The sequence below is a fragment of the Xenopus tropicalis genome, chromosome 1 (genome assembly GCF_000004195.4).
Source record: "Xenopus tropicalis strain Nigerian chromosome 1, UCB_Xtro_10.0, whole genome shotgun sequence".
NCBI lineage: Eukaryota > Metazoa > Chordata > Amphibia > Anura > Pipidae > Xenopus > Xenopus tropicalis.
In genome coordinates, this window is record NC_030677.2 from 84930912 (window position 1) to 84955807 (window position 24896).

Consider the following 24896-nt stretch of genomic DNA (forward strand, 5'->3'; position numbering starts at 1 on the left):
AATTTTCTGTAAAAAGCGGTGTAATTTGTGGGCACTATATAAATAAGCGATAATTGTGTTGTGCAGCCTGACTATGTATACACCATGGCAGATTTTGTCTTTGAACTTCAAAGCAAATTAGGTTTACTCCTAAGGGTGAAGACATGGGGCGTAATTAGTCGCCGCAACTAATCTGTGCAGTGAAAATACGTGAGAGATTAGCCGCAGCAATGGCCATTATATTCTATGGGAAAAACATCTGGCTTTATTACATTTCGCGGCGAATAATCGCCCCATGTGTCTTCACCCTAAAGCTCCAAAATTCAGCCAAAGAACGAGGGCAATCATCTTGATATAAAACAGGGGTCCCCTTTCTTTCTTAAAGGAACAGTAACATCAAAATATGAAAGCATATTAAAGTAATTACAATATGATGCACTGGTATAACTGGTGTGTTTGCCTTATAAAGACTACTATAGTTTATATAAGTAAGCTGCTGTGTAGCCATGGGGGCAGCCATTTGAATGAGAAAAGGCACAGGTTACTTAGCAGATAACAGATAAAATGCCATTGTATTCTACAGAGTTTATTTGTTATCTGCTATGTAACCTGTGCCTTTTCTCCTTTTTTCCAGCTTGAATGGCTGCCCCCATGGCTACACAGCAGCTTATTTATATGGACTATAGGAGCGTTCTGTAGCAAATACACCAGTTTTACCAGTGCAGGGCAACAGTACATTACATTTTAATTACTTTAAAACACTTTCATATTTTGGTGTTACTGTTCCTTTAATTGTGAGACACAGTCAAATGTAAAAAGACGGAGAGCAACACAAGCATCACAGAAGTTCATGGAGGTGCTAAATAAGGGCTAAGATTGGCCATTAGGTAGCCTCTATGCACACATCACACACACATCAGCTTACAGACTGCTTTATTTGAGTAAATCTTGTTTTTATTCAACCAAAACTTGCTAGCAACTCAGAAATTATAAAATAAACACCTGGTTAGGGGGCACTGAGAGCAACATCCAAGGGGTTGGTGAGCAACATGTTGCTCACAAGCCACTGGTTGGGAATCACTGATATAAAACATAAGGGGTTTAAAGGGGCAGTATATCTTTTGAATATGATTTCAATGAATAGGGCTTGTGCTGAACATACTTTTTGCCTGTAAGCAAGGCTGTAAGCTTTGCGTGGAAGCACTGAAAAATGTATTACTGGTTAAAATGGGAAACATCCAACATTAGCCATATTGCATTAGGATCAGAAGTAATAAATGTTGAGGGTGATGAAGAAGGAGGAGTTAGCAAGCGGAGAGGGAGAGCTGCAGGAGGGGAAGGAAGGTTACTGAACAAGGGGGAAAGTGGCCAAGCAAAATGGGAAGGGGGGATTGGGGGCAAATTAGGCCAGTGTCTTGCCTTGTGCACCCTTCTGTGTAGTCCCAGCTCTGGAACTGGGCCAATGCAAATTACCCACAATACAATGACCAAATACAGTACTCTACAGCATACAAAATATTTTGTGGCATTATGCACACTTCACCTTTTATTGTTTATCTAACACTAGACTAAACACAGTGAATATACCAATTATGTATCTCTGATGTAAATTTTCTGATATATAAATATGTGGACCATGGCAAACTATAACCAGGCTTAAAATAACATTCTCTGTAATACCACCTGTTCGTAAGAGTATTTCCATTCTGAAGACCTGTTACATTCTTTTTGTTCTGCTAAGCACGCTTAAACGATATTATTCAGTTTGCTTATAAAAAGACAAAAATAGCTTGACACTTCACATTTAAATTTCCAGCTATTCCTTTTCTCCCTTGACAACCAAGACAATATTGATGGCTCAGAAAGTTGCACAGGCATATTTGTATAAAAGTGTAACCAGATATTTGTCAAACAAATCTTAGTCGAAACCAAGGATATGGCACAAAGAATAATTCATAAATAGAAAAAAGGAGAACTAAGTGCAATGCCTTTAGCAGAGTATTTTGAAGAAACATTAATAAAAAGACCACAACAGAGATATCTATATTCTAGCTGTTACATTTGCCCAGTGAACTGTCTTTTAAAGGACAAGGAAAGGCTAAGTCACTTGGGGGTGCCAAAATGTTAGGCACCCCCAAGTGACTTCAATCGCTTACCTTGTACCCCGGGCTGGTGCCCCTGTTAGGAGAAAACAGCACCAGTCTGGGGTACCTGGGGCGATGCGCTTCCTCCTTCCTGCTTGGTTTAGCTGCGACTATGCGGTAGGCACATGTGCAGTAGAGTGAAAAGCCAACTTAAAGTTCGGCTTTTCACTCTACTGCGCATGCACGGGCGGCGAGACAGGAAGGAGGAATCGCTGGCAGTTACCCCGGGCTGGTGCTGTTCTCTCCCAACAGGGGCACCAGCCCGGGGTAAAAGGTAGGCGATTAAAGTCACTTGGAGGTGCCTAACATTTTGGCACCCCCAAGTGACTTTGCCTTTCCATGTCCTTTAATACTCTTGCCAAGATTTCTAGACTATTGACAAGTTAAGCATAGTGATATTACAGCACTACAAATAACAGTATGGAATAGGATAAATGCTAATTATTACATGGAGACAATGGTTTTGGTGCTACTTTTAGTTCACAGCATAAAAAAGGATAGGGAGAGAATCACAAGGTAATGAAAAAAGGGTAGGGAAATCACACCAGGTCTGAATTGCTGCCGACTCTTATTCCTACTTATCTGCAAACCTGGCACCACAGATAAAGTCAAGGACATGATCAAGGACTTGATCATGGTGATAAGTGTTTGAGATAAACTGCCAACCCATACCTGTGTAACTTATTACTGCTACAGAAACATGTCTCTCCCTTAGGGCTCTGGCACACGGGGAGATTAGTCGCCCGCAACAAATCTCCCTGTTCGCGGGCGACTAATCTCCCCGAATTTCCATCCCACCGGCAACAATGTTAGTCGCCGGTGGAATGGCACACGCTGCACAGACGATTTTGGCAAATCGCCGAAGTTGCCTCGCGAGGCATTTTCAGCGATTTGCCGAAATCGCGCTGCCGCGTGTGCCATCCTACCGGCGACTTACATTGTCGCCGGTGGGATGGCAACTCGGGGAGATTAGTCGGGCGACTAATCTCCCCCTGTGCCAGAGCCCTTAGTGCTTGTTCACTTCCAGTATGTGGCAGGTTCAGTGCTGCACTTTGCATGTTGTACCAGATAAAACATCCAGCATGAAATGCAAACCACAGCTTTTACAGGCACTAAACAGCCCTGTGCATATTGCCTGTCACAGGGAAGGCTGTAAGTACAGGGCTCAGTTGTGAACTGTGCCTTCAAGTGCCCCCTTACTGGCATATTTAAGTGATACACGTTAGGGTACAACATACATGTCTTTCCCCACCCACCACTAATGAATATAGCAGTGCCGATGCAGGGTCATCTTTGGCAATTCAAACTGTGAAATTTACTATTTGCAATATTTTGTTGGTATATCTCATGGCATTGGGAACTTTACTTTGGATATTAACACATACCAGTGGTGCAATCAAGTCCACAATAATAATAAAAAAAAAAACGAAAAAAAACCCCAGGAACATAGAAAACAAAAAAAACAGGAAAAGGGATTGATTTTCAGCCATTTAGCTCTGGTCTATTCCTATGTCTTTCAAAGGATAACAGAAAAATGTTCTGTTCCCCAAGCATCTAAGAATTTTACTAAACGGACATCCTGTAAGGCCTCTGTCACATGGGCGTATTTTCCTCTGACATTTTATAGCCAGTATATAAGTGTACAATTGCACTCATTTAACCTGTTACTAGCAGCTAAAAACTGAAACATGCTTTCAGAGAATATGCTTTGTGTGTCATAGGGTTGAAATAGGGCTCTTCCCCCACAGGGAAGATGTGGCCCTCCCTCTAAAAGGGTTTTAGGGCTCACAGATCTCTTTGGATGATATGATCTGTTAATTAAACTGGCCACCCTAAAATGTATTGTAGGAAATACGGTATGGTAACAACTGGACAACACTGCTGAAAGATATTGTCAAAGCAGTAATGAACTGTAGTGGGGGCTGTTTAACAGGGGCATAAAGAGAATATAGGTATATCTTTACAGTAAATATACAGTAGGTTGAGGCATAAGGTTTTAATAAACACAGCGGTGCAATGGTTAGCATTGCTGCCTTACAGAGCTGGGTCTTAAGTAATCTTTTTTCTATCCACACTCCACAGACTCAACTGGTGGCTTACTTTCATCAACCAGTGGCAGGTATGGATAATCTGGGGATTTCTTCCACATCATGCATGGATTGACATCCTGTGTGAAATACTGGGTATATAGAAGCATGTTTCGGAGGGGGTAATTCACCTCTAATGAAGTCTCCAGGAGGACGAAGTGTGTTAGGTGTTAAGGGTATGCACTTTATCCACCATGTATACTATACCGATATCTACTGTTTTTAATTTGGAAGAATAAATGTGAATGTTTTTAGATAACATGGATTCGGACTGAGTCACTTTAGCTTTACATTTGCAGTGTCTATGACAAGGCCTTAGACTGTAAGCTCCACTAGGGAAGGGACTGATGTATGTATGTATGTATGGTAACAGCTATATTGGTTGCATAGCCATGGCTGTCCCCACAGACTAATAAAGGGCACAACCATTGTTTCTATGTTATTTATTTTTGCTATTATTGATTTTTATAAACATATTTCAAGATCATATCAGCTTAACTTCACAGTAGGCTATTCCTATACCTGTTGCAAATGTGATGTCTCATTTTGACATTGTACATTCAAAGTGAATTGTAAGGGAATTTTATGTTAATCCAGACACCAAGCACCACTGCTGTCAATACAGTGCTTTTCTTAAAGTGATACTGACACCAAAAAATTTTCTTATAAAAATATGAACTTACTTCCAAACCTACCTATAGGTCATGTTGACTGTTTTTTCCTAAAAGTCTTGTTTCTCTACATAAATCCTACTGAAGATCCTGAACCAGACTGTCTGGCAACCCGACTGTAGCTTCTCAATCTGTCAAAAGGACTACGTCATAAACTGGGAGGATTCAGCTTGCCCCCTCCCTCACTCCTCCATCGCATCGCATTGTGAACTACAGTAGATAGCAGGCAGGCTTGATTTTTCCATTACCTGGCTACTTCAAAGGGGTTCCCCCCTCTCTGCTCTTCGCATGAAGAATTTTAATTGCAGGCCAGCTTAAGCTTTCCCGTGCCTGCCTGCTTCTAAAGGCTCTCCCTCCCCATTACACATAGACAACGGAGCTGAATTTGTCACACACTGGCTGAAAGCAGAAGGGGCATTGCAGGTTTGTGATTGGGCATATTTATTCACTGGGCATTTAAATTAAAACCCGGAAGAGGGGAACAAAGATGGCTGTGCTCCGTGCTACCATAATTATGAAGAGAAGAAACTTTGCAGATTTAGTTTATAAGGAATTAAAGCTGATACAAATTAAAACACAACAGCAGGTGTAAAAAAACATTTTTAAGTGGCTGTCAGTATTACTTTAAACATGTTTTCATTTTATTCTCTCATTTCAATGGGTTGTAACCTTAAATCTAATATTCTACACAATGTAGGCAAATATAATTCCATGTAACCTTCCAATATTATGCATTCATTACACATTTTCAATTATCAGTAAATTTAATACTGATTTTTCAAATCCCACACCTTCTATTAACTGCAGAAGTGTGTAAAGCACTGAGGGAACTTTTTTTGCTAGTTATTAAAACTGATACAGCATAACTGAAACCTACTTAAAGGAATACTGTAATAGGCAAATATGTTAATAGAGCTTCTCCAGCAGAACCCTGCACTGAAATCCATTTTTCAAAAACACAAACCAATTTTTTTTATATTTAATTTTGAAATGGGAAAGTAGCAAGATAGCAGCTCCCAGTACTTATTAGACTTGATAGTAAGAAATCCAAGTCTGGCTTGCCACTCCTCCAGTTACATGGGAGTAGGGGAAACAATAGGTTACCTGAAAGCAGTTCTAGTGTGTAGCACTGGCAGAGTGAATTATTTTCTATGTAAACAGTGTCATTTTAGAAAAGTATACCATTACAATCATGACAGTATCCCTTTAACTAGTACAGATATGGGATCCCTTATCCAGAAACCCATTATCCAGAAAGCTCCAAATTACGGAATGCCCATCTCCCATAGACTCCATTTAAATCAAATAATTCAGAAATTTAAAACTGATTTATTTTTTTCTCTGTAGTAATAAAACAGTACCTTGTTGTTGATCCCAACTAAGATATAAATAATCCTTACTGAATGCAAAACAATCCTATTGGGTTTAATTAATGTTTTATTGATTCTTTAGTATACTTAAGGTATGGAGATCCAAATTACGGAAAGACCACTTATCCGGAATACCCTTGGTCCCGAGCATTCAAGATAATGGGTCCTATACCTGTACAATAAAACATAAATGATAGAATTCCTAGAATAAATAACTGTGGTTTAGTGCTTTTCTCTGAATCAACTAGAAGTTAGGTAGGTTTCACATAGAAAAAGACGTGGAACTTGAGTGCAATTCCAAATTCACTGAATTAAAAAAAATTACTCCTCCTAAAATAAAGCAAATTATTTAAATGTATAGTTAACACAAGTCACCTCACTTTGAGGATAAACAACACAGCCAAGTAAACAGCTAGGCCTGAGGAAATTAGGACTGCAATCAATTAGTGTACAAAAATAGCATTTGTTTGTTATACAAACAAGTGTTTATTTGAATCCACTCATTAGGTTTGATAAAAGGATAAAATGCATTCAAGTGGGCATTCAGTGTAACAGACATACTTAAAAATACAATCAGCACTGCAGAACAAATATGTGAATGGTACATCAAAAATTAGAAAAATAGATGTTTCCTGCTACGGTATTAATGCATAAGGAAAATTAAATTAATTAATTTCTAAAGGACAAATAAAGGCAGGTGTCTCATGCTCAAATGAATAATCAATTCAGGCCAGATTAAAGGGGCGGGCAATCTGAGCCATACAAAACTAGCAGCTTTGGCAGCCACAACAGAGCAGAAGACAGTTGATATTCAATATAATTGATGGCAAAAGGGTCTGAATTATCCCCACAGCCCCTTAATGAATGAAACCAAAACTGCAATATTAAAATAGACACAAATTCCATCAACCTTTACATTAGGTTCTGCAGCATTCACAATTTATATATAAGAAATATGTCAGAGGGGACAGTAGTAGTATGAATATAACCACTAAAACAAGTGTTGTAAAACAGCAATCTGGAAGGCACAGATAGAAAATGAGGAGCGCATTGCGGCAGAGGTCAAGACTAACCCAAAAAAGTTTTTTAAGTATATTAATAGTAAAAAGATGCAGGCTGAGGGTGTGGCCCCATTGAGTTATAGTAACAATATGGTTACAGCGGATACAGAAAAGGCAGATGTGCTTAACCAGTTCTTTTCTTCTGTGTATACAGTAGAGAAGCCAGAGGGCCAAGTCCCACCCAATAGCTGCACTGTTGCCTCAGCTCCAACTACACAGTGGTTGACACAGGATATGGTGCTTAAAGGGTTACACAAGATAAATGTAAACAAGGCACCTGGGCCAGATGGGATACACCCTAGGGAGAGCTAGGGGCAGAATTACAGTGGCTCTTGTTTCTGATATTCTCAGACTCGCTTTCATCAGGTATGGTACCTAGGGATTGGAAGAAGGCGAATGTCATTCATATATTTAAAAAGGGAGTAAGATCTCAGCCTGGCAATTATAGGCCTGTAAGTTTGACATCCGTGGTGGGCAAGTTATTTGAAGGCTTGTTAAGGGATCACATACAAAATTATGTACTGGAGAATGCCATTATGAGCAGTAATCAGCATCGATTTATGAAGGACAGGTCATGTCAGACCAATTTAATTGCTTTTTATGATGAGGTAAGTAAGAAGCTGGACAGTGGGGATGCAGTAGATATAATCTATTTGGATTTTGCCAAAGCATTTGATACCGTTCCCCACAAATGACTGCTTTCTAAACTAAGGTCTATTGGTCTTAGTGATGTTGTTTGCACATGGATAGAAAACTGGCTACAGGATCAGGTACAGAGGGTGGTTGTTAATGGTACATTCTCTACTTGGAATAAAGTTCTCAGTGGGGTCCCTCAGGGTTCTGTACTGGGTCCACTTTTGTTTAACTTGTTCATAAATGACTTGGGGGAGGGTATTATAAGCAATGTATCAGTGTTTGCAGATGACACAAAACTCTGCAGACCAGTCAATTCTATCCAGGATGTGGCATCCTTGCAGCGGGATCTTGACCAACTGCCAAACTGGGCGGCTAAGTGGCAGATGAGATTTAATGTGGATAAATGTAAGGTCATGCACCTGGGATGTAAAAATATGCAAGCCACTTATACCGCACTAGGCAAATCCATAATGGAGAAGGACCTTGGAGTCCTTGTAGATAATAAACTTGGCTGTAGCAAGCAATGCCAGGCAGCAGCTGCAAGGGCAAACAAGGTTTTGAGCTGTATTAAAAGGGGTATAGATTCACGGGAGGAGGGTGTTATTCTTCCCCTTTACAGAGCGCTGGTAAGGCCCCATCTAGAATATGCTGTTCAGTTTTGGTCTCCAGTGCTTAAACGGGACATGATTGAGTTAGAGAGGGTCCAGAGAAGGGCAACTAAGTTGGTAAAGGGTATGGAAAGTCTAAGTTATGAAGAAAGACTGGCCAAGTTGGGTCTGTTTACACTGGAGAAGAGGCGCTTAAGAGGTGACATGATAACTATGTATAAATATATAAGGGGATCATATAATAACCTTTCTAATGTTTTATTTACCAGTAGGTCCTTCCAACGGACACAAGGGCACCCACTCCGTTTAGAAGAAGGGAGGTTCCGTTTAAATATTCGGAAAGGATTTTTTACTGTGAGAGCTGTGAAGTTGTGGAATTCCCTCCCTGAATCAGTCGTGCTGGCTGATACATTATATAGCTTTAAGAAGGGGCTGGATGGATTCTTAGCAAGTGAGGGAATACAGGGGTATGGGAGATAGCTCTTAGTACAAGTTGATCCAGGGACTAGTCCGATTGCCATCTTGGAGTCAGGAAGGAATTTTTTCCTCTCTGCGGCAAATTAGAGAGGCTGCAGATGGGGTTTTTTGCCTTCCTCTGGATAAACTAGAAGTTAGGCCGGTTATATATAGGCATTATGGTTGAACGTGATGGACGTATGCCTTTTTTTCAACCCAACTTACTATGTTACTAAGTTGTAACTTCTATATATTAAAACCAGTTTTGCACTATTTTAAACGACCTATTTTCCTCCAAATATCTTGCAGTAGGCAAGCTATCCCACTCTTTTGGGCATATTATTTGGCCACGATGCCCAAAATAAAGATGAATATTTCTAACTACAACATGCCATACTATAAAGTCACTGCAAGCAGAAATTTACAGTTGTTTTATTTACATGTTGTCACTATTTGAATGATTAACAGTGCCACTAAATATAAAATGTCTTTATTGGGGTCCAAAGAACATTTTTAGGGCTGGAGTCAAAGTGATTAACCTGGACTAAGAATGTGCTGTTTAAGCTGAGCATTCAATGAATAAAAATTGTACTATATAAAACACAATAAGGATATATTCTGATTTTGCTCCTTATACCACAGACCAGTTATTCATAGAAGCAAAGTTTCAATTCTTGAATCAGGACCTTAGTAAGCCATTTAAAGTCTTTTTACAGCGAGGAGCACAATGGCCTGTTGATGATCAGATCCAAACAAGTGGATCTAGTCTAGTAACAATATTATGGGGTATAAAATTCTGCATATATTATAGATAGATAAAAGCAGTTGTACTGCATTCAAATAATAGTACAAATAAGAAAAAGCCACATTATTTGTCAGATTGTGTCACTGCTGTGTTATGGAAGTAGATGAACAATTTTTGCAAATTTTAAACACAATTGCTCTTAAGTGAAACTGTGGTTTGGAGCTCTCTAGTGTTTTGCAAGGAAATATTTGACAGTAGCTACTGTTAAGCTTAATCATATTCCTCAGCACAGTAATAGGAAAGACTTCAAGCAACTGAAAGTAAGTCTGACAGAAGACACACATGAAGCCAAATGAGCTAGTCTATTTGATCACTAGAGCAGCTGCTACATCAGTTGCACAATAAAGTCAAAACAACAACTTGCTCTGCTTCTGTATAAAACAAAACAAGGGCTTATTACTCCTGTACAATTTTAATACCACGTACAATATGAAAATAAGGGTACTTGCACACAGGGAGATTTGTGTTTTACTTGTGGTGATCCAAAGGGAAGTGAAGGCATTTTGGGAGGTTTGTTGCAGAAATAGAGCACAGTCCAAATCTACCGTGTGCATAACTTTGCATAAGTAAGAATAGAGCCCCAAATTACCAAAAGTGACATAAGTTGTTGTCTTTGCAAGTAAACAACCAGAAAATAGATCTGGTAAATGCTAAAACTTGTCATAGTTTAAAGGTTTTGGCTGCTACTTGATCTAGATTAATATATGAGAATAATAATCAGTATGGGTCAGCCAGCAAGCAATGCCCTTCATATTTAACAGTAAGCAATCTATGGCTAAAAGCTGCATTGTGGTAGTTCTTCAAAACATCCCCTAAAACCATACCCTAAGGGGCACATTTACTAAGACACGAATCTGAACCGAATTGGAAAAATTCCGATTTGAAAATGAACATTTTGCGACTTTTTCGTATTTTTTGCGATTTTTTCGGCGTCTTTATGACTTTTCAGAAATTGTCGCGACTTTTTCGTTACCAATACGATTTGCACGAAAAAACGCAAGTTTTTCGTAGCCATTCCAAAAGTTGCGCAAAATCTGGCGATTTTTTCGTAGCGTTAAAACTTAAAAGGTGCGACGTTTCGCGCAAGTTTTAACGCTACGAAAAAATCGCAACTTTTTGCGCAAGTTTTAACGCTACGAAAAATCGCCACATTTTGCGCAACTTTCGGAATGGCTACGAAAAACTCGCGTTTTTTCGCACAAATCGTATTAGTAACGAAAAAGTCGCGACAATTTTCCGAAAAAAATCGCAAAATACCGATCATTACAAAAAAACGCAATCGGACGCATTCGGCCCGTTCGTGGGTTAGTAAATGTGCCCCTAAAAGTTAGTAGAAAAGGAATGTCAAGATATACAGTATGATCCAATAATGTAAGATTGTGGAATGTCCAGTTATTTTACAGACAATACAACCAGAGTCTTAATTAACTGTTTGAGACTAGTGTTTTAAAGAAGAATGTTCTGAATGGCTAGAAAAAGAATGGGGCTAATGTTACTGTGACAGGCTCAGACATGAACAAACTGCACTGCCAGGAAGTGTTTATATGCTTGTTGTGCTCGGGCCTATCAAAGTCCAGAAATATGAGCAAAACAACTAACAAGCTGATTAACTAAACTAAAAAATGGCATTATAATATGTGCAGCAAAATATCTGAACTTCAAATGCTATAAAGCACAGACATGAGCATAAAACAAACAGTTCATTTTATAATAATAATTACTCTGCTCTAACATACTTCCCTCTATGCCCTGTGCAGTTCCTAGAAGCTGGAAGTATTCTATAAAAAAATAATTTAAGACTACTCCAGAATTTTGAAAAAAGCTATTAGTTCTAACAGAACACAGCTGATTATGGAAGCAATGACACGTGTTTTGTTACCCTTTTTAAAGCACAGGCATCAAAAATCCTGATAATACCCAGACATTGCCAAAATAACTGTGCGTAAATCAGTCAAACTGCACAAAAATGCTAGTGGATGTATTTTCAGCCAGCAGAAAAAAATTGTGACCCCTGCGCCTGCTCCTTTAGGCTAATGCCTAAGTCCTTTGGGAGGCTTCCAAAATCATGCACTGAAGGTTCAAAGTCAGGAAGAGTTTTGCGCCATTTACAATTGTTGGGATACAATAATTTTGTGACTTTCGGATTGCCAATCGTAAATGCTTGGGTGCAGGCACATGTAGCAGATATCCTCTGAAAATATCAAGTCTCGCATTTTTTGGCGGTTATCGGCTACATGTGCCTGCACCCGAGTGTATTCCATTCATTCAGGTGCAGGCACAAGGTAGGCTAAATTTACAGTAGCGGGGCTTGCCGATAATACGCCCGTGTGGCATTAGCCTTAAGGACAGTTGTTGTTTTAGTCCCAAAATGTACATCATAAGTGGTGTCAAATGACTTACATTTATATGACAGGATGTAGCTGGGGCTATATTGTGTGTTTTTCTACAGGCTGAATACTGTGTGTGATATAAGCCTTACAGTTGTATTTGCTGGAAGACTTGCACAGAGCAAGAATTCTCCTATATAGCTCAGGATCATTTATGGGCTGTAAAATCCCAGAGTAACATGCTCATAAAATAATGGTTACATGGCAAAGAAGCAACTTTGAGCAACTAATAATACTACCTCAGTTAACATTAACTGCTTATTTACCTTCCACTTGCACTCAACCTCCTCACAATACTCTGCAGGCTGCTGACATACAGTTATGTGGATTGATCCCTCCATGCAAAGGGCTGCAGTACCTGTGATATGTAAGAAGTCTTTTTGCATGTATCTTGCTCTGGGGATTAAATAGCCATTTCAGATCTGATGCGTTCCACTGTACATTTCCTTTCACACAGACCAACTGCATTTTGTAGCTGTACAGCTATACTACTGTGGCATGATGGCTCTCCAAACAAATTATCTCACAGAATGTTCCGTACAAATAGTATTTGTGCTTGAGACAATACTTGCAATACTTGTAGGTCTGGTGTTCTCTCCCTTGGAACTGCACCCCCCCCCTTGTAAACTGCCTCTGTTTCCTACCCCTAGTTCAAGCCCTGCCTTTAATGCATCACTCCGCATATTTAAGCAAGGTGGCAATGTCAGGCTTTTAACCAGCTGTTATTTTTCCCTGTACTTTTAAACAACTGACAAATTAATTTTCATGGAAATGTTTTTTAAACCTATTTCTTTATTACAAACAAAATCCTCTTATCAGTAGATGTCTAAGAATCCACTGCATATCCGAGCATTACAACTATTTGGCAAGACACATAGGAAACAGCTGCCACATATCACATGTGGGCATATTAACTTCCATTAGGAAAGGCACAGTGAAACAAAATTTTTCTGAACTTACCGTGGCTATTTTGGTCTTCACCAAACATTCCTTTTCTACTAAATACTCATGGCCTGTTTTGAACAGCTGAAGCATCTTTGGAATGTCACGGCCCACGGAACCTATTCAACAAGGTACATATAAAAGAACACATGAAGTGTGGGGTGTGGCAAGTTCAATGCTTAGGTTGAGAAAAACTTACTGATAAAAAAAACTCTTAAAACAGCAGTATGTCCCCGTTTTCAACATTAATTCAATGATTAGAGCTTGTAAGGAACATGCTTTCTGCCTACTTCTTAAATTAGGATATGAGTAATTTTTAAATTAGCTTCTTGTTATTTCTTCCACTTAAAAACGGAAGGCAAATATTAAACTTAAACTAAAGACACATTCTACTTAATGATTCCTACAAGTACAATGAAATAAATCTTTATTTGCAGAAAGGAGGGTTTATTTAAATAGAGGGCTTCCTAGTGGACTGCTGATTTGTTTTCATTGTCCTTATAGTAATCAGGAAGTAGAATGCGACTTTAGTTTCAGTTTCAAAATTTGTAAAGAAGCAATGGCAATAAATTACAGCTAAATGGCCAGTGCAATCAATATTTGGGAAATTCAGCACTCTTCTGGAGTGTATTTGATCCTTTAAATATACAGGATGCAAAGAAAAGAAGGTCTGAGGTGCCTGGTTTAAAGAAGAATGGGGCACATTGCCCCCCATCAAATCTCTGCACTGCCAACATGCCCCGAAAAGCTGTAAACGGGGGCGGGAAGAAGCTGACAGTGGTAGCTGAACATCTAGAGCGCTACTGCTAAGATAACATAAGTATCCCCAATAGGACATTTCAAGTGAAAATAATAAAGATCTAGCTTTTAGATGTGGTTTATTTGTGGACATTGTAAAAAAACAAAAACTGCAAATATTTGATTTGTTTTTATATTATCCTTTAGTAAATTGTTATAGGATTGCAAAATTCTTTTAAATAAGGTATGGATAATATTTTTCCTGTATGGATTACTAATATAAAAAGCTAGAAATAGGACTTCTATATTTGCATTAGATTGTATTATTGTGTATTAATATATCACAAATTCCCCTTAATAATACAGAATATTAGAAGTCACCTAGGTGTTCCATAACTGCGTAAGAGGCATGAGGCTGCAGTTTTAGTACATTGGCAGTTGGTACGTTTATAGGTCATGTTACACGAGTGATAGCTGTGTATATTTGCTGTACATTAAACACACCAACAGGAAGAAATATTTAAAGCCTATCAGACACATTTCTGTTGTTTTACCTCGTTTGCTCTTTGGAAATTTCTTCCTTAGCTTATTTTTTAATGGTGTCAACTTAGGGACAATTTCCGGAGTTGCAATATAAAAATCTGCTTGAATTTCATCATCCAGAATCTGAAAAATCAATAGCCTTACATAAGTCTTGACAGTCATGAACTTTGTAACAAGAGGACAGTCTAAAGTTGCCCATACATTTAAAGATCTGCTCGTTTGGCAAGGTTGCCAAATGAGAAGATCTTCCCCCCCCGGTTAGCCCACTTTTAAGTGGCCAAATGATTGTATCAACATGCCAACAAGGTTCTTGTTCCAACGGGATGTTAAAATCTGCCTGATCAATATTTGCCTTTATTTTCTGGTCAACTCTGCAGCTTAATAGCCCAATTGTGATCCAATTGTTTGGCCACCTCAAGGTGGGCACATTAGGGAAATATATTGTCTATGCCATTCTAAAAGTAATTAAGTAATTATAAGGTGAACTGTTACATTACAAAAAATCCAATGATAATGAAATTTGAAGACTAGGCCAATAAATGAAAAATACTAATTCAGCTTACATGTTTTTAGGCAAGCAAACGCTAAAAAATTTGCTAAGCAAAATCAGAAATAAAAAAGTGGTGAAATGAGATTCTTTCCTGCATTGTGCTTATTACAACAATATTTGTGTGTAGGCAGCCATGTCTATGCATTGTGCCTGATTCTGAGCTTTCAGAAGAAGCCAGTGCTACACATTAGAACTGCTTTCAGGTATTGTTTCTCCTACCCCCATGTAACTGGGGTAGTCCAAAGTCAGACTTGGATTTCTTACTATTGAGTGCTATTCTGATACAGTGGATATTAAAAGTCTACACACCCCTGGTAAAATGTGATGTTCCTGTGCTGTACAAAAATGAGACAAAGATAAATAATTTCAGAACTTTTTCCACCTTTAATGTGACCTATAAACTGTACAGGTATAGGACCCATTATCCAGAATGCTCGGGACCAAGGGTATTCCGGATAAGGGGTCTTTCCGTAATTTGGATCGCAATACCTTAAGTCTACTAAAAAATCAATAAAACATTAATTAAACCCAATAGGATTGTTTTGCATCCAATAAGGATTAATTATATCTTAGTTGGGATCAATTACAAGGTTCTGTTTTATTTCTACATAGAAAAAGGAAATCAGTTTTAAAATTCTGAATTATTTGATTAAAATGGAGTCTATGGGAGACGGGCATTCCGTAATTCGGAGCTTTCTGGATAATGGGTTTCCGGATAAGGGGTCCGATACCTGTACCACTCAATTGAAAAACAAACTGAAATCTTTTAGGTGGAGGGAAGAAAAACAAAAAAAACGAAAATAATGTGGTTGCATAAGTGTGCACACCCTCTTCTAACTGGGGATGTAGCTGCGTTCAGAATTAAGCAATCACATTCAAAATCATGTTAAATAGGAGTCAGCATACACCTGCCATCATTTAAAGTGGCTCTGATTAACCCCAAATAAAGTTCAGCTGCTCTAGTTGGTCTTTCCTGACATTTTTTTAGTCGCATCTCACAGCAGAAGCCATGGTCCACAGAGAGCTTCCAAAGCATCAGAGGGATCTCATTGTTAAAAGATATCAGTCAGGAGAAGGGTACAAAAGAATTTCCAAGGCATTAGATATACCATGGAACACAGTGAAGACAGTCATCATCAAGTGGAGAAAATATGGCACAACAGTGACATTACCAAGAACTGGACGTCCCTCCAAAATTGATGAAAAGACAAGAAGAAAACTGGTCAGGGAGGCTACCAAGAGGCCTACAGCAACATTAAAGGAGCTGCAGAAATATCTGGCAAGTACTGGCTGTGTGGTACATGTGACAACAATCTCCCGTATTATTCATATGTCTGGGCTATGGGGTAGAGTGGCAAGATGAAAGCCTTTTCTTACGAAGAAAAACATCCAAGCCAGGCTACATTTTGCAAAAACACATCTGAAAGTCTCCCAAAAGCATGTGGGAAAAGGTGTTATGGTCTGATGAAACCAAGGTTGAACTTTTTTGCCATAATTCAAAAAAATATGTTTGGCGCAAAAACAATACTGCACATCACCAAAAGAACACCATACCCACAGTGAAGCATGGTGGCGGCAGCATCATGCTTTGGGGCTGTTTTTCTTCAGCTGGAACTGGGGCCTTAGTTAAGATAGAGGGAATTATGAACAGTTCCAAATACCAGTCAATATTGGCACAAAACCTTCAGGCTTCTGCTAGAAAGCTGAACATGAGGAGGAACTTCATCTTTCAGCATGACAACGACCCAAAGCATACATCCAAATCAACAACGGAATGGCTTCACCGGAAGAAGATTAAAGTTTTGGAATGGCCCAGCCAGAGCCCAGACCTGAATCCGCTTCAACTTTCATTTTCTTACAGGTGGTCTCACATGTTCATCAAGCACCGTCTGATACACAGTAGAATTCATGGTGGATTCTATGATAGTGAGCTGGCCAGGTCCTCCTGCAGCAAAACAACCCCAAACCATGACACTTCCACCTCCATGATTCACAGTTGGTATGAGGTTCTTTTCCTAGAATGCTGTATTTGATTACGCCAAACATGTCTTCTGTTCTGGTGTCCAAATAATGTAATTTTAGGGCTCTGGCACACGGGGAGATTAATCGCCCGTGACAAATCTCCCTTGTCACGGGCGAATAATCTCCCCGAACTACCATCCCACCGGCGAAAATGTAAGTCGCCGGTGGGATGGCAGCGTGTGCCATCCCACCGGCAACTTACGTTTTCACTGGTGGGATGGCAATCCGGGGAGATTAGTCGCGGGCGACTAATCTCCCCATGTGCCAGAGCCCTTAGACTCATCTGTTCAAAGAACTTTATTCCAGAAGTCATGGTGTTTGTCTACATTCTCTCTGGAAAATCTCAGTCTGGCCTTGATGTTTCTATTAGAAAGCAAAGGTTTCTTCCTTGCACACCAACCATCCAAGTTAAAGTTGTGCAGTCTTTTTCTTGTAGAGGCATGCACTTTCACATCAACAGTAGCAAGAGCCTGCTGTAGGTTCCGTGATGACATTTTAGGGTTTTTGGAGACTTCTTATAGCATCTTGTGGTCTGCTCTCGAGGTGAACGTGCTTGGATGGCCAGACCTGGGCATGAAAGTCCTCCACTTGTAGACTATTTTCCAGGCGGTGGAATGGCTGATTTCAAATTCTTTTGAGATCCTTTTAAATCCCTTACCAGACTTCTAATCTGTTACAATCTTCTTTCTGAAGGCCTCAGACAGCTCTTATGATCTCACCATGGTGTTCACTCTCACCTTAACAGTCAGAAGTACACCAACCTAAATGTCTGAGGTTTAAATAGGGCAAACCTCCTTCAAAACCGAGTACAGATGCGATACACCTGTGTGTGATTTGAGCCATTTTAAGTCGGACTAAATGTGGGGGTGTCCTGATTTATTCCTCTCCAGAAATTGCATTTTTGTAGAATTACATTTTACAGAAGATTTTGAAAAGTCTTTTCTTCAGTTTTTTTTTTTAATATATTCTTCATTTATGAAACATCACATCTTTTCAATTTTGTTCAGCACAATAGAAAAGAGTTGAAAAAGAAAACATGTATGACATTTTACATCTATTCAGGCTAACAGTTATTCCTCTTAGGGGACCTGCTGTGTTATTGGTGATTTGAATAGTGTCCATATGTCCCAGTTGGGTGGTGTCTCCTCCTCGTTAGTTTTCTTCAGTTTAAATTGTTTAGTTATATTATTTGAATCTCCCAGTATTAAGATTAAATATCCAAATGTCCAAGAATGTTACAAAAATACACACTTTAAGAACAATGACGAATGGTAAGAATTGCCCTCCATAAAAAAATGCACTGCTGCAGATAACAAATATTCTGAAAATGCCATCCCCTTCTCTAATATTGAAAGCACAGTAAAGTATATTCCTGCAGCGATTCGGCTCAGTCGTCACCCAAAATCTTTTGCAGTGAGACGGTGAACCAATTATACCCATAATAAACACAGGGGATTTCCCCACATCAGCATGTCCTTGTGTCCTGGTCCTTAATTGCATCAACTGTAGTGGATGGGTGCTTTTTCCCCTTTGGACTGTGCACCACATCTAAGACACCAGCTGCGTTCCTATACTTCATATTTTGCTTTCAAATCATGCCCATAAGAAGCATACACAAAAACCCTAGTGCTGCATTCACCAATTGAAAAATATACACCAATGGGTTTTTGGGTGCTAATGGAAATATGAATGCTTATCACAGCTTTCAATGGAATGTGACCCATGACAATCAAATATGGAAGTCAGGCCATAAGTAAGCAAGCAACTAGTGCTCAAAGAGAGAAGGTGATCTGGTCATATTGCTGGCCACTGAGCTTTAAATAAAAATATTAAGAGAGTAAAAATGGGAGGTTGACAAGTGGGTTTTGTATAGGTGTGCATGATCTGTGGTCAAAATGTTCCAGTTTAAAGGAAAGATTTAGTACTTGGGTTGAAGAAGGAAGAATTGAGGCAGAAGAAGTCACAGGATAACTAGGGTGTGAAGACTACAGATCAAACTAGTTTGGGTTCACTAAGTTCATGTGAATACTGGATTCAGTATATATTTAATTTATATACTAATTCTGGGAACATGTATCAACATTCACCATACGTGTCACGGCCAGGAAGACAAGTCGATGTAAGCAAGCCCACAAACATCCCACACTACCGGAGGATGGGAACAGGAAGCATGGAAGTGGAGAGCCAAACGAGGTACAACGGGACCAGGCGAGAGAATAGTCAGACAGGTCCAGGTCAAGGCAGGCAGAACAGGTTCAGAAGCGAAGGTCAGGCAAGGTTCAAAAACAAAGAACAGGATCAGGATAAGAGTAACCTTGATAACCAAGCAAAGATGGTGAATTCTAGGCGACTATTTAAACTAACAGGATGGCGCCAAAACACGCACTTGCGGCAAGACACACACTGAATTGCGTCACTTGCACGCAGACCCACGTCGCCGAACTTTTGTTCTTTCGTGCGCAAGTGCGCTGATCGAGCCCTTGCAGACGGCGGACACCCTTACACATACGGTAATCATACTTTATAAATCCACCAGTCAGACAGTTCACATTAATTGTGAGGACAGGTAAGAAGTGCAGCATACCTGTTGAATAAATTCACTTCCACCGACAAAAGCAGCCCCATTGTCTTTAGCAATCTGAGCATCATCTGGATTCTGGAAAATCAATAGGGTAACAAAAATTTTATACACAGACAAATTCAGATACATTGCTTGGGCACATGAAGCAGAAACCAAAACCCAGTTAATACAGGGCAGTGAAGCAAATGTTAAATACCTTAGGGTTGTATTTGGCATTTTTTTAACATGTTTGTAGAAAACTAGTATGCTCAGGTATTGAACTGCTAAAACTGTTAGAGTACCATACACAAAGGACTCATCCCTACCCAGTGTTAACTGGCACAAGGGAACCCTATATTAAACCTTATTCATACAACCTGGTGGTAGGTGCTCTGTAAGTGATTGCTCTTTAAGTGGGACTCTGTAAGTGGAGTTATAAACTCAGGAGTTAAACACTAAGGGAGTTAAAAATAAGGTAAAACAAGGTATTTACTACAAGTCCTTACACCTATTTTTGTTTAACTGTTCTTGTAACTGGGAGAATGAGTGGTAGCAACATTGAAGGTCTGACACAGTGCACAGCCTGCCACATGTATGCAGTTGTGGAACAACAGTTCCAAAGTGCATACCTCTGTTGTGGATGTGAGCGAATTGCCACTTTAGAGGCTCGCGTTAGAGTCCTAGAGGAACACGTCGCAACACTGCGTTCAATCAACAATCTTGAGAGGGGTCTCTTGTTAACTGAACAAGAACTAGTGGGGTCAGATAGTAGGGGGGGAGGGGAGCAGCAAAAGGATGATAGGGCAGTAAGCTGGGTGACAGTTAGAAAATCTAGTGTGGGGAAAAGGAAAAGGGAGGCTGCTCCAGGGTTTGCGCATCCCAACAGATTTGCCAGATTGTGTGAAGAAGATGGGAGTGTGAACTCTGGATTGGCGGTTCTAGGTGAGGCTGATCTCTCTAACAGCCGGGAGACCAGTTTCACTAGTAGTGGTGGGGAGGAGAGCAGAGCTAGGCCTAAACAGATGGTGGTTATAGGGGATTCGATCATTAGGAAAGTGGACAGGGTAATCTGTCAAGCGGATCGCTTCAACCGGACAGTTTGCTGTCTTCCTGGTGCCAGGGTTCGGCATGTGGTTGATCGGGTTGACACATTATTGGGAGGGGCTGGGCAAGACCCGGCTGTCTTGGTACATATCGGTACTAACGACAAAATGAACGGTAGGTGGGGGACTTTAAAGAGTGAGTTCAGGGATCTAGGCTCTAAGATTAGGCAAAGGTCCTCCAATGTCATTTTTTCGGAAATTTTGCCGGTGCCGCGTGCAAGTTTAGGGAGACAGCGGGAGCTTAGGGAGCTAAATGCGTGGCTAAAGTCTTGGTGTAGGAAGGAAGGGTTTGGGTTCCTAGAGCACTGGGCTGACTTTTCCTTGGGGTACAATCTATACAGCCCTGACGGATTGCACCTCAATGGAAGGGGGTCTGCTGTGCTAGGGGAGAGAATGGTTAAGAGGTTGGAGGAGTGTTTAAACTAGACAAGGGGGGGGTGGGTGAGCTAGAATTCCATGGGAAAATTAGTGTAGACGGGGTAGGGGGACTAGCAAAGGGTTGTGGGGGAGGAGTGAGGGGGGCATATAGTTTATCAGATAAGGAGCTTCCGTTACAAGGAAAGCAGTCTCATAATTGCCTTAGCTCTAATTCTCCCTTAGCTAATGTAAACATCAGAGGGAGAAGTAATAATCTCCGCTGCATGCTGGCTAATGCGCGTAGCTTGTCGGGTAAATTAGGGGAGCTGCAAGCTATTGCATGTATTGAAAATTATGATTTAATAGGTATCACTGAGACCTGGTGGGATGATAAATGCGACTGGGCTGTGAATTTAAATGGGTATACACTTTTTAGGAGGGACAGAGAGATTAAAAAGGGTGGAGGGGTTTGTCTTTACGTAAAGTCAGACTTAAAGCCATGTAATAAAGACATTACCAATGAAAACGTCGAATCTCTTTGGGTAGAAATTTCAGTAGGGCTGAAGGTCACAAAGAAAATGATCATTGGTGTATGTTATAAACCACCCCGTATAGATGAGGGGGATGAGGCCCAGCTATTGTTGCAAATGGAGGAGGCTTCAAAACTGGGTCAAGTTGTTGTTATGGGGGACTTTAATTATCCGGACATTGACTGGAGTAATGGGGTGGCTAAGTCAGAAAAAGCTAGTAGGTTTGTAAATATGCTAAATGACAACTTTTTATTTCAGGCAGTTCAAGAACCCACTAGGAATGACGCTATTTTGGACCTGGTGATTTCTAATAATAATGAACTTATCTCTAACATTTGTGTGGGTGAGCATTTGGGGAACAGTGATCACAACATGGTCTCCTTTGAGATAATGCTGCAGAGACAGCGCTATAAGGGAGTAACTAAAACACTCAATTTTAGACGTGCAGACTTTGCCAGTATAAGGGCATCTCTGCAATGTGTCAACTGGGAAAGGCTTTTCATGGGGTTAGACACAGAAGGAAAATGGAACATCTTTAAAACATTGCTTTGTAGGTATACGCAACAGTATATCCCCCTAGTAAGCAAGGAGAGGCATCGCAAAGCAAAACCTTTATGGCTGAATAAAAGTGTTATTGTCGAGGTTGGTAAGAAAAAACGTGCTTTTAGGGCATTCAAGTTAGCTGGGACAGCAGAAACTTTCATCAGGTACAAGGAAGCAAATAAAGCATGCAAAAAAGCTATCAGGCAAGCTAAAATAGAGATGGAAAGGGATATTGCTGCTAGGAGTAAAAAGAATCCAAAATTATTTTTTAATTATGTGAATAGTAAAAAAATGAAGCAAGAAGGGGTGGGAACTTTATTATCACGGGGGGGTACGTTGGTTGATGAAAACGGGGAAAAAGCTGAAATTTTGAACTCTTATTTTTCATCTGTCTATACATCTGAGGAGCCAGATAATGAAGGCTTCCCTTGTAATATGCCCAGTTCTAGTAATTTAGCTACTGACGCATGGGTCACTCGGGAGGAAATTCAAAAGAGACTTGAACATGTAAAGGTAAACAAAGGTCCAGGGCCGGATGGGATTCATCCCAGGGTATTAAATGAGCTGAGCGCTGTGATTGCCAAACCTCTTCACTTAATTTTTCAGGATTCATTGAGGTCTGGCATGGTGCCAAGAGACTGGCGGATTGCTAATGTGGTGCCGTTATTTAAAAAGGGATCCCGTTCTCAGCCTGAAAACTATAGGCCTGTTAGTCTGACATCAGTAGTAGGAAAACTTTTGGAAGGGGTAATAAGGGATAGGGTACTTGAATACATTGCAGTTCACAATACTATTAGTTTGTGCCAGCATGGTTTTATGCGTAACAGATCTTGCCAGACTAATTTAGTTGCCTTTTATGAGGAGGTGAGTAGGAACCTTGATGCTGGAATGGCAGTTGATGTCATCTACTTGGACTTTGCTAAAGCGTTTGATACAGTACCTCACAGAAGGTTAATGATCAAATTAAGGAATATTGGCCTAGAACATAATATTTGTAATTGGATAGAGAACTGGCTGAAGGATAGAGTACAAAGAGTGGTTGTAAATGGAACATTTTCTAATTGGACCAGTGTGGTTAGTGGAGTACCGCAGGGGTCAGTCCTTGGGCCTTTGCTGTTTAACTTGTTTATTAATGACCTGGAGGTGGGCATAGACAGTATTGTTTCTATTTTTGCTGATGACACTAAATTGTGCAAAACTATAAGTTCCATGCAGGATGCTGCCGCTTTGCAGAGCGATTTGACAAAATTAGATAACTGGGCAGCAAACTGGAAAATGAGGTTCAATGTTGATAAGTGCAAAGTTATGCACTTTGGTAGAAATAATATAAACGCAAACTATCTACTGAATGGTAGTGTGTTGGGGGTTTCCTTAATGGAGAAGGATCTAGGGGTTTTTGTTGATAACAAGTTGTCTAATTCCAGGCAGTGTCATTCTGTGGCTACTAAAGCAAATAAAGTGCTGTCTTGTATAAAAAAGGGCATTGACTCAAGGGATGAGAACATAATTTTGCCCCTTTATAGGTCCCTGGTAAGGCCTCACCTTGAGTATGCAGTGCAGTTTTGGGCTCCAGTCCTTAAGAAGGATATTAATGAGCTGGAGAGAGTGCAGAGACGTGCAACTAAACTGGTTAAGGGGATGGAAGATTTAAACTATGAGGTTAGACTGTCGAGGTTGGGGTTGTTTTCTCTGGAAAAGAGGCGCTTGCGAGGGGACATGATTACTCTGTACAAGTACATTAGAGGGGATTATAGGCAGTTGGGGGATGTTCTTTTTTCCCATAAAAAAATCAACGCACCAGAGGTCACCCCTTTAGATTAGAGGAACGGAGCTTCCATTTGAAGCAGCGTAGGTGGTTTTTCACGGTGAGGGCAGTGAGGTTATGGAATGCCCTTCCTAGTGATGTGGTAATGGCAGATTCTGTTAATGCCTTTAAGAGGGGCCTGGATGAGTTCTTGATCAATCAGAATATCCAAGGCTATTGTGATACTAATATCTACAGTTAGTACTAGTGGTTGTATTTATAGTTTATGTATGTGAGTATAGATTGGTAGGTGTGGGTTAGGTGTGCTGGGTTTACTTGGATGGGTTGAACTTGATGGACACAGGTCTTTTTTCAACCCTATGTAACTATGTAACTATGTAACTATGTAACTATGTAACCTTGTTTTAGCAAGTAAAGGGCATACAGTACACATGTGGATGCTAATGGGTCACCCACATGCCCCCTTCAAGACAGGTGCAACTTTATAGTGCAATGTGAGCAACCTCTTTTCAGGTGCAATTCTTTGTGCTTCATACTTCATAGTGCTGGGCACTATGCAAGGGTGACAAAGTACACTGTAGACAAAAAAATGGTACCAGTGTTTTAGTTTGCTCCCCCTAATCAATTAGCCCTTATCGCTTTCGAGTAAGTCTTTTACAGCTGGGTTAAGCCTTGGCCAAAAGCAACTGACCCCAATACAAGATGTTGCTATAAATATATGTATGCTTAATTCGAATTATTCACCATCAGTATGCTTCACAACTTTTAACCATCAGATTAGCACTGTACTCCGACATAGTTGGCCAGCTTGAATATACTGAAATACATGGACAAACAATCCTTGTCTTGTTTAAAGATTAAGGCATTTTTTAGGAGCTTAATGCACAGAATGTCTTAATGTCCTATACGTATTAATAATGGGTAAGTGCACAGGACCTGTTGTCTCTATGAATTTTGTGGTCACAGCCTCATTGAACCCCTGCTTAATGTTTTAAAATTTAGTGGTAGCAAAACTTTTTTGCCAGCTCCTTGTTGTAGC

At 40.0% G+C, this 24896-nt stretch overlaps 1 protein-coding gene across 1 annotated transcript in view; it reads right to left on the reverse strand.

Annotated features, from left to right (window-relative positions):
• Positions 1–24896, reverse strand: part of mrpl1 (mitochondrial ribosomal protein L1) — a 43837-nt gene that overhangs the window by 2813 nt on the left and 16128 nt on the right. The window contains exons 5-7 of the mRNA NM_001016126.2: positions 19584–19655; positions 14439–14550; positions 13165–13265 (exon numbers count right to left, since the gene is read on the reverse strand). Of these exons, the coding sequence (NP_001016126.1) occupies positions 13165–13265; positions 14439–14550; positions 19584–19655 (285 nt within the window). The remainder of the gene's footprint in view (positions 1–13164; positions 13266–14438; positions 14551–19583; positions 19656–24896) is intronic.